Source organism: Chrysochloris asiatica, unplaced genomic scaffold (assembly GCF_000296735.1).
Source record: "Chrysochloris asiatica unplaced genomic scaffold, ChrAsi1.0 scaffold00219, whole genome shotgun sequence".
Classification (NCBI taxonomy): Eukaryota; Metazoa; Chordata; class Mammalia; order Afrosoricida; family Chrysochloridae; genus Chrysochloris; species Chrysochloris asiatica.
Window position 1 is genome coordinate 1,006,554 of NW_006408737.1, and position 17,818 is coordinate 1,024,371.

At 37.9% G+C, this 17,818-nt stretch overlaps 1 protein-coding gene across 1 annotated transcript in view; it reads right to left on the minus strand.

The window, feature by feature from the left end:
- The window catches only part of STK33 (serine/threonine kinase 33), a 142,212-nt gene that overhangs the window by 74,480 nt on the left and 49,914 nt on the right, over positions 1 to 17,818 (minus strand). Inside the window, exons 8-10 of the mRNA XM_006873024.1 lie at positions 11,667 to 11,742; positions 6,430 to 6,542; positions 5,750 to 5,835 (exon numbers count right to left, since the gene is read on the minus strand). Coding sequence (XP_006873086.1) covers positions 5,750 to 5,835; positions 6,430 to 6,542; positions 11,667 to 11,742 — 275 coding nt within the window. The remainder of the gene's footprint in view (positions 1 to 5,749; positions 5,836 to 6,429; positions 6,543 to 11,666; positions 11,743 to 17,818) is intronic.

Sequence of the window (17,818 nt, forward strand, 5' to 3'; positions counted from 1 at the left end):
TACCAACTCGATGGCACCTAACAACAACAAGGAAATACTGGGGAACCTTATATAATAATGCAGAATCCTAGTGTTTTCTGTCACCAGAGGACTTGAAGGGATACCATGTGGCATAAGAAACAACCGTTTCCTGGGTCTTGGTTGATAGTAGCAAGGGCACACAGAAGAAAGGAGTGTAAGAGAATAATAGGTACATTCCTGATATTGAGAGTCATCACCCAGCTCTCCCTTTATAAAACAGTCATGTCTAGGCTGGTTTTCCTTACATCTAATGTTGGACTTTTGAAATCAGAACCACAATATGTGTTTATTTTAAATCCCATTCACCTTAATATACATTGAGAAGTAATTATTATATTTCTCAGGATACTTTTCAGATAAGAACCATGTTTCAAAATGCACAATACATAGGCTAAGTGACAGAAACTTCTTATCCAATTAAGCTCTTAGGAAAAAAAAAAAAAAAAAAAAGCTACCATGTGTTAGGTATTGCAAAAGATGAGCTTTGGTTAGAAAGCAGCAAGGCACTGAGAGAGCGATCCTGTTATCTTTAAATTGTTTCAAGCAGAGGCTATGAATACAGGACATAACTACTTCAAGTAGTTAAAAAGAAAAGAGTTTTGCCTCTTCAGAACTCTGTAAAATGCCAGTATACTTCTAAACTTCACACACCGAATCCCTTAGTTTCACTATAGTAAACATTATTTCTCTATATATATCCATTTGGCAAATATTTCACAGAGACAAATGTTACAGTGGCTCAAAAATGGAGACTTCTAGAAAAATGACCAAACCCAGTGCGGCACTGTAGGCTAATGCACTGGACTGCAAGGTTGGTTTGAACTACAAGGCCTACGGTTCAAGTTTACCAGCCCCTCCACAGAAACCCTATATGGGGTCACTGTGAGTCAGAACAGACTTGATGGCACTAACAACAACAACAACAATTAGAAAATAAATAGCCAACCCTGAATGTGTGATGCTGAAGAGATAAATGTCTAGGGCAGACTGTTTCACAGATTTTATTTTGCTGTGCTACTAATCTATGGAGTCTTGGTGTGGAACTGTGGGATAAGCACTTAACTGCTAGCCACAAGGTTGGAGGTTCAAATCCACCAGCTGTTTCTTGGAAATCCTATACGAGGTCGCTATGTGTCAGAAATGACTTAATGGCACTTAATAACAACAACTAGTCTATACTAAGTAGTATAGTTTTGCAATCTAGCTATCTGGTAATTCATTACACAATTCCTTTAGGAAGAAATACTGCACAGAATCCTTGGAGAGATCAACACATTCAATAAAGAGGACAAATATGATAGAGCTTCAAAAGTTCATGGAAACATAAGATGAAAAGATGATGGAATGTTTCCATGAACTTCTAAAAGTACCTTACACAACCCATTCTTAAGAGAATATTATTTTTTATTATTCTTTATATTAAGTGCCATCGAGTCAGTTCTGACTCATAGCAATCCTATATAGGGTTTCCAAGGAACAACTGGTGGGTCTGAACTGCCGACCTTGTGGTTCACAGTCCAGGGCTGATAATTAGAAAATGCCAAAGGAACGTTGGAGAATTAAAAGAAAAGTGATGCCACTATAAATTCACTGGATTTCACTTCTCTGCACTTTCAGGGGTCACCATCAAGCCCTCTGTTAGCTAGCCTAATGGAAACTGCTCGTGTCCCATCTTGCCTCTCAGCAGCAAGCATCTGGAAGCTGATTGCTCCACTTTATCAAACATTTTCTCACATAACTTCCCTGGCACCACTCTTGCAATTTTCCTCCTTCTTTATCAGCTGTAGCTCTCAGTGCTCACTGTTAACTCCTCCTCCTCTAAATGTTAGAGCGCCTGAAGGCATGGTCCTGGGGCCTCTTCTCTCCATCTGTACTTTCTTCCTAGTTTATCTCTTCAGCCCATTAGCTTTTATAAAGCATCTATATGAGGAGTCCTGAAATGGCGTTGTAGGATAAGCAATGGACTGCTTGAGCTGCAAGGTCAGTGTTTCAAACTCAACAGCTGCTCTGTAGAAACCCTATACAGGGTTGCTATGAGTTGGCACTAAATAACAACAACAACATACGAAGGTAAGTCAAAAAGTATTGCTATTATAGTTCCAATTCATACACATGCAGTTTTATTACAAACAAAAGTGTTTAAACATGTATCTGATGTCAGTGAGTGGCTACAAAAGTTCTCTCCATAATATACTTGTCTTAATCTCATGTTGTTGTTGTTAAGTGACATCACGTCGGTTCCGACCCATAGCAATCCTGTATAGGGTTTCCGAGAAGTGGCTGGTGAGCTTGAACCACTGACCTTGGGTTCAAACCAACTTTACAGTCCAGTGCATTAACCCACAGCACCATACCAGGGCTCCCTTAGTCTCATAGTGAACTTTAAAAAAAAAGAAAAAAAAAAAAGGATACTTTTGTGCCATGGAAAAAAACAATTTTGAGATCAGGACTAATACTAAATTTTTAACAAAACTCAAATGGACATTTTCCCAAATCATTGAATAAATTTACAGGAGTGCTGCCCTACAGAAAACCACAGTTTTTAGATGGATCAAAGACTTTAATGAAGGCTGGAAAGGCCTAAAAGATGAACCAAGAAGGAAGACTGTCACCCTCGATGAAAACAAACTGTGGCTGAAGTTCAGAAACTGGTAGAAGACTATAGAATTAGCATTAATGTCATAGTGATAGGAACAAATTAGGGCTATCTTAAGCCCCTCCCTGCCTGACCCATACCACAATAAACCAACTGAGAACTAGAACAGAGACCACAAAAGTCCCAGACATACCTTCCGGTTTAGGACTCATCCTTAGCATGACCTTTTGACATATACTGGCTTACTGTAATATCTTTAACTTATGTATCCACCCCTACATACAATTAAAAGCCCCTGACTCAGCATGTGATACACACACAGAAAAGAGCTAACAAACCCAACTAGAACCTCCCAAATCACTCCCACTGGGCAAAAAAAATTCCTTAGAGGAAGAGTCCTGAGTTTATTAAACCTTGTTCCCCAATTCCTAGGAGTCTTCTCCACTCTCAGAGACAGACCCACTTCTCTCTCTCTGAAGTGTACTATCCCTTTCCAATCAATCTTATGAGTGAATGCCCAGTGTGCCTGCATCCTTGAGGAGTGTGATTCTTCAGATTCCTGAAGAGGGGCACCAGGGGACATGTGACAATAGCTACTGAAGTTGCAGTCATACACGGTTCAGCATTTTCAATTTTAAGTGACACCTGGGCTTCAGCAAGCTTTCAGCTCAACAGGTGCCAAAAGTGTTGTGTAATTGTCAGCTAACCCAAAAAGTTCATCTTTCTATCAGTCTTTTAAGCAAGATTGAAGCTAGTGAAGATGATTTTATGGAATGAATGGTAATCCAGAGAGGAAGAGGTTCAATCAAAACAGTGACTTCCAAGGGGATCTGCTGGCCAGTTAAATTTAAGGCAGAGGTCAGCTCAGAAGGTTATGGCAATTGTTTTTTTGGATTCCAAATGGATAGTCTTGATAGATTTTATTGGAGGACACAGGATGATCACAGGGGCTTATTGTAAGGAAGTTTTAAGAAAATCTAAAACTGCATTGATGAATACAAGTCAGGAGAGTTGCATCAAGAAACTGTTTTCAATCATGACAATGCACCTGCTCATTCTTCAAGGATGGTAAGGGTTCTCCTACAAGAATTTCATTGGGAAACCTTACCCCATCCACCCTACAGTCCTGATCACGCTGCTTCAGCCTTCTTTATATTCCTGAAATTCAAAGAACTTACAATAAAAATACAATTTGAATCCTTCAAGGATGCCAAAACTGCCATTTAGAGATGGTGTAAATTTTGACATGGTGTAAATTTTCCCTTTCTTCAGGGAAAGGTTGTTGTTGTTGTTGTTAAGTACCATCGAGTCAGTTCCAACTCATAGCGACCCTGTAAATGGTTTCTGAGGAGGAGCTGGTAGGTTTGGACTGCCGACCTTGCAGTTTAAACCAACTGTGTAGTCCAGTGCTTATCCTATAGCACCACACCAGGAAAGGTTAGAGAGATGGAAACACCATCTTGAGAAGTGTATAGACCTGTTGTTTTTGTTAAGTGCCATCAAGTCAATTCTGACTCATAGCAACCCTGTACAAGGTTTCCGAGGAGTACCTGGTAGGTCTGAACTGCTGTCCTTGTGGTTTGTAATTCAGTGCTTACCCTACAGCGCGACTCCAGTAGTCCAATGTATGGACTAGATGATGGATATGTCAAGAAGCAGTAAGTTCACATTTTGATATTTTTGTTTAATTAAGGTTTTCGTGATTTTGTAGCAATACTTTTGACTTACCCTAGACTGTAATCATATGCTAATTTATATCCAGAATATAATCATATCATGTATCCCCAGCAACTAATATAATTACCAAGTTTTATCAATAAATCTTTAAATATGTATCTCATATTTAGCTTTACTTCTGTTGCTGTACTATGCATGCCACCATCATATCTCAATAATACTACTGAAATAGCTGTCTAATACCCTATTACCAAGATATCTCCATCCCAACAGAGTGATATTTTAAGAATGTAACCATATACTAACTTACATTTTGGATGTAATCATATCATGTATCCTCAGCAACTAACATAACTAATTAACAGATGTTCAATAATTGTTTTCATAAACAATTGTTTTCATAAACAATAATTGTTTCATAAACAATTAGCAATATTCCCATGTGTCTCTAAAAATCTCAAGTCTGAGTTCTAAAACACTTTCTGACCTAAAGATCTATTCAATTACTGGATAATTTGTTCATTATTCACTGAGTATTGTATTAATTCGGATTAAGATCAGTTCCATATTTTGCATTGTCTTAAACCAGTCCAAATCTGGCATGGCCGTTCTATGAACTAAGAGCCCTGGTCCCTTGAACCTTGATGGTCTACCATCCTCAGAGTATGACCTCCCTGAATGGTCTAACATGGTTTCTCAGACTCCAGATACCATATCTATATTCCCCCAAAAGGAAGGGCTTGAGGACTACACAATTCCTCCATTTCAGGACACTTCACAGAAATTGCACACACTTCCACTTACATTCATTAACTATCAGGATAGCTAGCTGTGAGGAGACTGAGGAACAAAGGCTTTTAACTGGAAAGTAATGTTTCTAACTGAAAGCAAGGATCCTTATAACCAGAGAATACTAAGAAGAGGCAACATTCTAGGTAGAGGAATACAAAGATCAATAAGACACAGGAGCCATACTTGTGGCACTTAGTCTAATAGCAGAAAACAATATACAAATGCACAATTACTCAAGATAATAACTACTGTTTGAAGACACTGATATAAGTTCTCAAAAATCCCTGCATCCAAAAAGAGATCATGATTCCAGCGATCTATACCAACATCATTGAACTATACAAATGATTTCAACATTCCACAGTTTAAGTAATGGACATTTCTTAGTTCTAATCTACTATAAATATAATTTATGACATTAAGCAAAGATCATGTAAGTACATAGCATATATACATATATATACAACTTTGGTATCAGCTATAAAAATTTGAAAATGCCCATTTCAGAAATGTGCTGAGATTCACTAATCTTTTAACCTATCAGATGATAAAATTAATTGAATGCTTTAGGAAGAATGTAGATAAAGCTACAAGACCAAATAAAAAGAAATAAACAGTCTTAGCATGTCACAAAGAAAAGAAAGAAGTAATACTGCAACATACTGTTATCCATGGAGTATCTAGCAGTTCCTTAGCTGTGATTCTGTGAGCAGGGTCAACTTTCATAAGCTGTTTTAAAGCACTTTTAGCTGCAAACAAAGAGATATCTTGAAAATATTATTCATTAATTGCAATTAATATCACACATCTTCCCATTTATTTAGGATCAGACATATTTGACACGAAGGAAAGATATCAATTACAAAATAAACTTCATAAGTATAGATAGATAACAAAGTGAAGCCTAAAGTGAAATTTTAGTGCCTGGATTATCTAAGGAGTACTGGTGTTGCACTGTGGGTTAATGCACTGGACTGCAAAGTTGGTCTGAACTGCAAGGTTGGCAGTTCAAGCTCACCAGCCGCTTCTCGGAAACCCTATACAGGATCGTTATGGGTCAGAACGGACTCAATGGCACTCAAAAACAACAACATCTAATAATAGCCTAGAGTAAAAATTAGTAAGATGATTAACAAATTTCCTCTTCAATTTTTATTACGTATATTGTTTCTGTTGCTAAGTTCTGACTATAAACAATCACAGTAAAGATAACACTATGTTTCCCTAAGTAGATAATGTTTGCTTTATTTACACAAATAAATTTAATGACTAAACAGAGATTTAAGGTATATGAATTATTGATTTGAGTTTCTTATATTAATAGTACAGAAATCCATACTTACCACAGTCACTTACAGATTCCCAGACTGGATCTTCAAAACGTAGTTCTCCCTTTCTTATTAATTCAAAAAGTTTATCTTCTGAGTTTGCCAAAAAGGGTGGTTCTCCACATAATCTACAACAACGGCAATATTTTTTAAAATGAAAAAATATATACATAATATTCAAAATAATGCCATTAAGAATTAAGTTTCTACAGTACTTGGAGGTACAGGCACTTTACATATTTAAGTAGAAGATAGGAAGAAATGGATACCTCTCTGGATGTAGAAATGGAAGCAATACGATTTTCCAGGATCAATGCTAGGCTCCTGTCTCAACACCAGGAGAGAGACTTGATGGAGGCAGTAGTTTATACTTATACATTGAAACCTCCAGATCTGCAAATGACCCAAAATTCTTCCATGTGGTAAAACACTAAGTTTATATGGAGTTTAAAAATTGGAAGGTGTGCGAGTTTTAGTGCACAGCATCATGACAAGATACACTTCTGTGTGGGCAAGGTATGGTTATGCAGTCAGGTACACAATCCAAACCTGATTAATGGAAAACACAGCTACCAGATTCTAATGAAACCGTGACCACATAGGAGTTTTATCAACTGTCAGATACTACACAAATGTTAGTAATGGTAAGAAAAAAGCCAGGGAAGATTTATAGGCTCTGAGTCAAAGCCAAGAAGTCATTAAAATGGCCAGAATTCCTCAAATGTGGTATATCAAATAAAGATCTGGATGAGGAAAATCAAACAATGATGATTTGACTCGTCAATCTATAAGAACAAAAGTCATCCCAGGTAAAACCATGAGCAGTATGCATAAAGTAAACATGGATATCTATAATTCTGGAAATCTGTATCTTTAGAATATTTTCAAAAAAAGTACTGCATTTTACAAAGAGTATAGCAAACATGTAACTCTGCTGCATTTACTGATGATCCAGCACTACAAGGATATGCTGAAAAGCTTAGTTCACTGCTTCATTATACAGTAACTGAATCCTAATCATCGCCATCAATGCCAATCCCAACATCCGAGGGCAACCCTATATACAATAACCATTTTCTAATAACCACCAGACAGAAGGTGAATCCTTGGATTCACCACAGAGGCAACTCTGTACGTCTATTCTTCAAATCTCAAGATAATAATTTTCCATGTAATTATTGAAGGAATAAAATGGCATAATTTACCTACACTGTGCAAACACTATGCTGTAGGATCAACCATGGATGGCAAATCACAAGGTCAGAAGTTCAAACCCAACAGCTACTCCTTGGAAACCCTATACAGGGTCACTATGAGTCAGAATCAACTCGATAGCACTTGAAGAAAAGAGTCCAAGCAGCTATATAGCATGTGCCTAAGTCCAATGATCTCTAAGTCTTTTTAAGGTCAACTTTTTACTGATTTTCTGTGGTTAGATTTTTCCTTAAGTTATCTAAAAATCCTTCCCGTGAACATTTTCTGAATAAATCTAAGTTTGATCAATATTTTTCATGATAATGATGATGATGATGACTTTCTTTAGAGAGAAAAAAGAGTTGCTTTCATCCTAGTAGTTTCTTTGACTAGGCTGGACAATAGAGCTTTTCAATTACCAACAGGCTTTTGTTAAGAGAGCAGCATTTATCAAATTGTTCTGTAAACTCATATTCTAATACTTTATTTTTATTTCTCCAGCTTATTCTGACCCTCTTCTCATCTTACTTGCCTCACTATTGTTTAGTTTTAAAATGTACCAACAACAAAAAAAGAAAAACAATGACTTTATGGACATTACTATCTCTTATACCAAGTGCAGGCCAGCGAGAGCCCAGCTCATTGAGCCTGATACCAGCCAGGGATATGCACATCAGCCAATTTCTTAGCTGCTCCAGCATTGCCTGACTAGCACTCAACTATAGCTTAAGGGCTATGTTTTTTAAATTCCACTTTTTTCTTTCTTTTGCAATTTTACTTACGCAAAAATGTATCTAATGGTTGGTCAATCAGCAGCATATGAAATTTTATGACAGCAATTTTCTGCACATCTAGAAAAGGGAATCTCAGACATGAAAAATGCCTCTTACAGCCCTCTTATATTTTTTGTTGCATCCATAGGAATCAAAACAGCAGAGGATAGTAATGTAAAGATTATTTATTTACATTAATTTTATCTTGAAAAAGTATATTTTCATTATTCAAATATGTAAAAATGAATCTAGGGTAACTGGTAAACAAGAAAATAACCTCCTGTCCAGGAGAAGGTAACATGTGCTCTCGATGAAATAAATTATCTATAAGACCACTGGGTTCAGACAGATTAATGAATACACACTGATTAACTAAGGGTCTACTGTAAGGAAATTAAGATGTTATTATGATGATCTGAGGTAGAAAATTTTTTAATTATATCCTTAAAAAGAAAAATATTTTTAAGATATTCAATATTTTATCATTTTCCTTAACACTAGATTCAAACTGAACAGAAGGCAGCAAACATCGTAAGAACATGTCACACTAAACATACTATGCTTGACCTGTGTTATGTTAGAAAACCTTGAGGTTATAAAATATTCATTTTAAATACTTTAATTAAAGACTACGGCTCAAAACTTATATTCAATAATTCTAATCAGCACCAAACAATGATCACCATCTTTGTGAGTACATTTACACTGTATGCAACCTAAGCAGTGATGTGTGCGGACTAGTTGAGTTACGGCTACAATCACATCATCCAATTTCTACTGCCTGTGTACTCCATTTCACAGAACTGTGAAAATGTAACTACTGTGATGTCAATATTTAGAAATGATCTGGAAGAGGTAGAGCATAGTGAAATCTTCAATATGACCATAAAACTAATGTTGCATCAATATAAAAATGTTCATATTCACCAACTGGCAGAACAGTGGTCACTAACTTTTCAAAACAATTCACTTTAATTGAATTTAACAAACATATATTGAGCAATGACTACATGCCTACTAGATACCCAAGATACAAAGGCGAATAATTTAAAATCTCTGCCCTTCATGGAATTTAGAGCTAGAAAAACAGATACAATACACACAACATAATTTTATTACAATATTAATCGAGTAAAAACAGGTACTATGATAACACAGAAAAGTGGAAAATTAATTCTATCAAATTTACATATGTGCAAATCTTCCTGGTTAAATATTCCTATTTCGTCTTCTTTATTAGTTTGTTTGTTTTTTCAGCGTTACTGTTGTGCATGCATTTTTGTATGCTGCCTTAAATCCTCTATGGTGTGTGGGAAAGGACATACATAATAAATGTAATAATAATTCTGATGGGTGAGATAATAATTCTGATGGGTGAGGTAGGAATTAGGGAAATAGAAAGGGTTATTTATCTATGAGCTGGGCCCACCTAGGATGGAGGTTTGTAGAGAAGAAAAAGAACATTCTAGATAGAAGGAGCTGCACGAGTAAAGACCCAGAGGCTTGTAAAAAAAAAAAGGGAGTGCTAGAACAATGAAGATGGCCTACAATGGCCGCAGCACAAGGAAGGTGCATAACAACATATACCTGTCAGGCATAATGGAACCAGGTCACGAAATAGTTGGTATGCCACGAGGATGCTTTGAGTTATTTTCTGTAGCAAGGGAGAATTATCAAATATTTTAATCAAGCAAGTTATAGGATCATATTTATGATGAAGAAAGACGAGCCTGACAGCTGTATGAAGGATGGTGTCATGGACTGAATTCTGTCCCCCGGAGTATGTGCCAACTTAGCAAGAGCCATGATTCTCTGTGGTTTGGCAGTTATACAATGATTTAATCACCCCATGATGTGATCTGATGTGATTAGCCAATTAGTTGTAAGGGGTTTAGAGCGGACTGCAGCACATTTCCTCAGATCACAGTCCTGATCTAACATAAGGGAAGCTTCCCTGCATCCCCTTTTATCTTATAAGAGATAAAAGGAGAAAGAAGCAAATAGAGAGAGAGTACCTCAGTACAATCAAGAAAGAAAAGCCAGGAATAGAACGCATCTTTTGGACCTGGGGTCCCTGAACTGAGAACTTTCTAGACCCAGAGGAAGATTGATGCTGAGACCCAAAGAGAACTCTATGGGAAGTGGGACCCACAGATGTTGAATGGACACAAGGCCCTTCCTCCAAAGCCAACAGACAGCGAAAGCAAGTATTCCCCTAGAGCTAGTGCCCTGAATTTGGACATCTAGCCTCCTCAACTGTGGTAGAACACATATCTGTTTGTTAAAGCCAATCACTTGTGCTATTTCTGTTCTAACAGCACTAAATAACTAAGGCAGATGGACTGGGGAGAGTGGTCAGAAGCAGGGAGAACAGTAAGAAAGGCACCGAAATCATCTAGAAAAGGAACCATAAATAGAAATTAAAGAGCAGGTAAGGATATTTCAAAGGAAAAATGACTAGGGCATGAGGTTTAACTGTACTGTGAGCATAAGGGAAAAAGAAGGGCTAGTATGATTGAGGTTTTCAGTTGCGTTAGAGAATTTCTGTTGTTGTTAAGTGCCATTGAGTTGATTCCGACCCACAGCAACCCTGCATAGGGTTTCAGTTGAACCACTGACCTTGTGATTAAAACTGACTTTGCAGTCCAGTGCATTAACCCACAGCACTACACCAGGATTCCATTAGAGAATTGTTGTTACATGCCATCGAGTCAGTTCCAACCTATAGCAACCCTGTATAGAGTTTCCAAGGAGCATCTGGTGAGTTTGAACTGCCTACCTTGTGTTCAAACCGACTTTGCAGTCCAGCGCATTAACCCACAGTGCCACACAGGAGCTCTAAATACGCCCTAGATTCAGATGTAGTTGGTGCCCACTTCCCACATATGCCCTTTCTACATGGGTAACCCTACTATTATCAAGTCCCAGTTTCCTCTCTCTACCTGATGAGCTATGAATTATTCTCTTGAGAAAATACAAAGGTTTGGTTTGTAGCAAGGGATCAGAAAGGTATTAAAGAAAGGTTTTCCCTTTCCGCTTAACATATAAAGCATTGTTAGATGTATAGGTCAAAAGGAACAGTAAATCTTCAAATCATGAATTTACAGTATTAAAAAAAAAAAGAAAAAAAGAACCTAACAGATGTACCTGCCAACTAATAAGAGCCTTTAGAATGCCTTCCCAATTGGTTTTTAAATTGCTTTTTAAAAACAGCATTGATTCGTTTTAATTAAACATGTGTATAATCTTACTGTTAAAGACTAGTATGTTCAGCAGGCTACTTACAGTATGTACATTATGACCCCTATGCTCCAAATGTCACACTGCTGGCTGTAGTCATGGGCATTGATAACTTCAGGGGCTGCCAAACAAGCAGAAATAAAATAATATTAATAATACAGTAAATGACTTTTAAATGCTTAAACACAAAGCATAAAAAATGTGCTGATGCCTTGTAATTTATTCTCCCACAGGGAAAAAAAGAGCCAACAGCAGATGTTAAATGAATAATGTACAGGCCTTAGCAATTGATGTCATTGTATCCTCACTCCTATCATTTTGCTTCTAATGGAACAATGGCATAAACTGTATAACTAAATGCACTACTCTATATTCTTTTGAAATTAGTAAGAAATGATTTTGCAAAGATTGGGTGCTTGAGCAGAAGACAACAATATCTCAGTCCTTTTACAAAAATAGAATTGAGTGCATGCCTTAAGTGGATATAATTTAAAGTCAGCCCAATACATGGAAATCTGGTTTCACAGAAAAATTAAAATAAATGGTTATAAGTCACTTTCATAAACGAGTAACAATCATAATATCACAGTGCAGAATAAGATTTATTTTTCACATTTTCTAAAAGAGAAAACCAAGCGAAAGAGAGTTCCTACAACATGGCTGGATCAAACAGGCAATTGGTTCAGGGCCAGGTCTAGGTGCTCCTGACTCCCCCAGGCTGTGCTCCATGCTTTAAAAAGGTGTTCGTGGTGGGCTTCCTTTAAACAGCCCTCTCAACTTAGCACAAATTACGCTGAGAAAAAAGTGAACACATTTCTCAAGGTAGCTCATTTTTTAATGACTAGATATTTTTTATATAGTGAATGGCTTTTAAAAGTAAAATCACATATAATATTTCAGGAACATGTCAAATGTCTCTACATGTAGGGATAGGGAGCGCAGTGGCTTCATAGACTAAGCACTGGACTGCAAACCACAAGGTCAGCGGTTTGAGCCTACTAGTTAGTTGCTCCACAGAAAAAAGATGAGGTTTTTGCTCGTGCAAAGATTTAAAGCCTCGGAAACTCTATACAAGGTTGCTATAAGTCAGAATTAACTCCATGGCACTTAACAACAACAATGTAGGGATCAGATCTTTAAAGAAAAATATAAAATTTGTAAATATAAAATAAATTTTGTGTGTATATTGTTGTTGTTAGGTGCCATCGAGTCAGTATGGACTCATAGTGACCCTATGTACAACAACAGAACGAAACACTGCCCAGTCCTGGGCCAACCTCATAATTGTTGTCACATTTGAGCGTACTGATGCTGCCACTTTGCCAATCCATCTCGCTGGGGGTCTTTCTCTTTTTCTCTGACCCTCCACCTTACCAAACATGATATCCTTCTCCAGCGACCGGACCCTCCTGACAATATGTTCGTAGTATGAGAGATGAAGTTTGATCATCTTGGCCTCTAAGGAGCACTCTGGCTGCACTTCTTCCAACACAGATCTGTTTGTTCTCTTGGCAGCCCTTGGCATTTTTAATATTCTTCTCCAACACCATAACTCAAAAGTATCAATTCTTCTATGGTCTTCCTTATTCACTGTCCAGCTTTCACATGCATATGAGGTTATTGAAAATACCATGGCTTTGGTCAGGCACACCTTGGTCCTCAAGCTGATATCTTTGCTCTTCAACACTTTAAAAAGGTTTTGTGCAGATTTGCCTATTGCAATACATCGTTTGATTTCTTGACTGTTGCTTCCATGAGTGTTGATAGTTGATCCAAGATGAATGAAGTCCTTGACAACTTCAATAGCATAGAACATATCAAAAGAACTTTAAAATATAGGGACTTTTTATATAAATTATATTACTTGGTCTTCCAAAGAATTTGTGAAATGAGTATGTAGGCATTTTCACTTTTCCAATGAGAAAACAATGGTTCAAATACATTAAATAAGTTGCCTAAAGTTACACAGCTATAGGATGCCTCCCATGTAAAAGGCATATTTTTATTTTAGAAAACAGCTTTACTCTGCCCTACACACGTACACATATACACACAATTTACTATAATTACTAAAATGAACCAGATGGAATTTTACTTAATCTCCTTCCCTCTATCTATTGCTTAAATAAAAAGTAAATTAAACTAAAAAGCAACAAAAAGGAGTCAAAAGGTAAGCAGAGAAAGAATATGGCTAAATTATAGATCATTAACAAACTGGGTAATCAGTCTCCAAATCATTAAAAATTCACTAATATTTCAATTTACACAAGTTTTTGTTTTTTTGAAGTCTACTTAAAATCTTGAATACTGATTCAACAATGTTCAAGTTGCTCTATGGTTGCATCTACGACCAGGGTAAATTCTGATTTGAGTTAATGAAGCATTTCTCTACTAGGTGCACCACACAGCAGGGGTGTGGAATTACTGGTGCTCACTCTTTCAGAGTCACCTTAATTATCTGGGGCATATCTACGTGTACTGTCATCATAGTCCTCATAGGGAAGCAAGGGCCAGAATAACACTTAGACCTGTGCCAGCGAGTCATTTAGGAAGTCAGCAAAGCTCCACAAACCATCTGTCTTCTCTCTTGTTCTCTCACTTGTTATCAGTGTAGACAACTAATAAACAGGCAGAAAACTCAGGGATATGTTTTCCCCTTGTAACCACAGACCAGATGTCTTTTGCCAACAGGGGATATGAACAGAATCCAAAGTAGTTTTTTCCTATATAAGATAAAGTAATTACAAAACCTTATGCATCAAGTAGGCAAAACAAGAATGAACTAGGTATCCTTTTCAGAAAGAAAGTAAACAGACGACTGACACAATAACACGGAAAAGTCTCAAAATCATTATGTGGAACAGAAGAAGACACAAAGGAGTATATAGTATATGATTCAACTAATATGAAATTAGAGACAAGCACAGCTAAGCTGTCACAGAAATCAGAACAGTGCTTGTTGAGACTGAGAGCCGTGGGGGGATGTTGATTGAAAGGTACATAAAGGAACTTTCTACTCTGTATCTTCACTGGGGTGATTATCATACAACTATATGCATTTGTCAAAACTCATCAAACTACCCATTTGGTATTTGTGCATGTCATTGTATGTAAATTATACTTCAGTAAATAGATCCCTTTAAAACCACTAAAAATACAGAAAGAATTTGTCAAAGCCATATCTTGGTGGGTGACTTTAATAACTCTCAGAAATCAAAAGAAGCAAACAAAAATATCAATATGGAAAGTATGAATCACAAAGGTATCACATTCACTTTAATAAACACATGTACATGCAAATTTTTGTGGTAAACAGACCAAGAATATACATACATTTTGAATACCTATGGGAAAATTTCTAAAACTTGATCATGTGTTCAATCGCGGAAAATTTCAAAGTTAAAAATTTCTCCAAGTTGAAAACCAATAAGCCACAATCACCTACTATGGTGATGACTAGACAGAAAAAAAGAAAAGGTTAGGTAAAACTAGCACACATTCACAGAAGCACATGCCCAAACCCAACCTGGAGTCCTGGTGTGATGCTGTAGGATAAAGCACTGGACTGCAAGGTGGGTTTGAATCACAAGCTCGGTGGTTCAAACTCACCAAACACTCCTTGGAAACCCTTTACAGGATAACTATGAATCAGAACCGACTCAACAGGACTTACCAACAACAACAACAAACACAACCTAACCATCTGTAAAAATCTCAGACCATTTGTCTTAGTTATCTAGTGCTTTTGCAACAGAAACACCACAAGGAGATGAGTTTTACCAAACAGAAATGTATTCTCTTACAGTTTAGGAGGCTAAAAGACCAAAATGAGGGCACCATCCCTAAAGGAAGACTTGCTCTCTGTGTCCCTTTTGGGGAAGGTCCTTGTTCCTTTCAGCATCTGGCATCCCTTGGAGAACACCAAGTGTCTTGACATCAGTCTTCCCCTCAACATAAGAGATTCTCAGCATAAGGTTCCTGGATTAAAAGGACGCGCTCTGCAACTGGCTCTTTCTTGGTGGTACTGAGGGCCCTCTTCCTCTGCTTACTTTTCTACATTTTTATCTCTTATAAGATAAAAGGTAATAAAGGTCATATTCAGGGCTGATCTCATCCAATCACAAAATGGGGGATGATCATATCATTACATAAATGCCAAACCAACTTGACACAGATTTTTTGTGTGCACAGTTTAATCCATACATTCTATCTAACTTTTGCCCTGCCCCTACCAAATTCATGTCCTTACCACATACAAAACACATTATATGTGTTTTACTGCATACTCATGGAGTCCTGGTGTGGCACTGTGTGCTAATGCATCAGACCGCTAAGTCAGTCTGAACTACAAGGTCAGTGGTCCAAGCTCACCAGCTGCTCCTTGGAAACCCTATACAGGGTTGCTATGGGTCGGAATCAACTCGATGGCATTTAGCAACAACAACTCCATCATATCATCCCAAATTCCATCATAGGACAAAATCTCTCTTTATCTGAGAACCTGTGAAATCTAGACTACAATTTTTCTATTTCCAAAATACAATGGTGGAACAGGTAGGTGCAGGTAGGTACTTCCATTACAAACAGGAGAAACAAAAGGGAAAGAAGTAACCATGGGTGCCAATCAAGTAAGAAACCTAAAGAATAATTTGCATTAGCTATCAAGGCTTAAAAATCATTCTGCTTTCTGAGATGAACGAGGCAATGACCCTGACCTTCAGACTATAAGTTTTGGCCATAATTTCTGGGTTCTATGTGAAGGCCCCTTGGGCTTCAGTTCTATCATTCAGGCTCACTGGAAAGGCAACTCTGCTCCGGGGTTTGGGCAGTACATTTTCCTAAACAAACTGAGTGGTAGCCCCACCTCCTTGACCCCAAAACCCCCATTCTGAGAGAACAGCAGTGCCATCCTCCAGAAGTGAGTTGGTACTCTTTGGAAACTAGAAGGCTGTGGTCCCACCCATGGAAACCACAGAAGCCATGGCCTGACTCCATGACATCCCTCAGGCCATGACCCTACCCTTTGAGACTGAGGCAGCTCTGCTTCCTATGCTCCCTGGTTCTTCAGCTTTTTCTTTTGGTCCTTTGACTTCTTGGTCCTTCAGGTCTGCTGGGCCAGCCCAACCTCTGCCCTGTAAGTATACAAAGCTCTATAACTCTACCAAAAAGTTCCCATAGGCACCCCATGCTGCCAGTAAGTCTTGGCCTAAAGACATTCACCTCTCTTGCTCCATGGGTTTGTAAACTTAGCTCGGCCAACAAATGCTCAAAGCATCCAACTATACCAGGAAGCCTCCTGCACTCAGCTCTCTAGCTCCATGGCTCAGCTGCTGAGCCATCTCACACTGATCTCCTAGTTCTGCTGCTTCCTCTGTGGCTGTAATTTTCCTTCTGCTGCTTCTTGCCACCTACGCCATCTCCCATTTTCAATGTTATAGCTCTCCTCAGTTCCTTCTTAGTCCTCACCAGAATTGTTTTGACATCCACAATTCCTCCAATAATCTATTCAATGTAATCTAGGTTTTTACTATTGTTGTTGTTGTAAAGTGCCCTTGAGTCGGTTCCCACCCATAGCAACCCTCTAGAGGATTTCCAAGGAGCAACTGGTGAGCTTGAACCACCAACCTTGCTGTTCAAACTGACTTTGCAGTCTACCGCATTAACCCACAGTGCCACACCAGGTTTTTACTATTAGACACCTTAAAATTCTTTTACTAAATACTTAATTTAAAAACCACTTTCATATTTTAGGTATCTGCTAGAATACCCTCCTCTTCTGGCACCAATTCTGTCTTCGTTCTCTAGTGTTGCTACAATAGAAATACCTCAAGTATATGGCTTTCACAAATAGAAATGTATTCTTTCAAAGTTTAGGAGGCTAGAATTCTAAATTCAGAGCACCAACTCTAGAGGAATGCTTTCTTTCTCTCACTGTTGTCTCTGGGGAAAGATCCTGACCGCCTTTCAATATCTGTGGATCCCAAGTGTCTTAGGATAAATCTTCCCCAGGGTCTAGGAGGTTCTCAATGCAGGAACCTCGGGTCCAAAGGATGAGTTCTGCTCCCAGCTCCTCTTTTTTTTTGGGTTGCAATGGTTAGGGTTCTGTGTCAACTTGACTAGGCTAAGATGTCCAGATGCTTGGCAGTTGTTGTTGTTGTTCTTGTTAGGTGCCATCGAGTCAGTACCAACTCATAGCA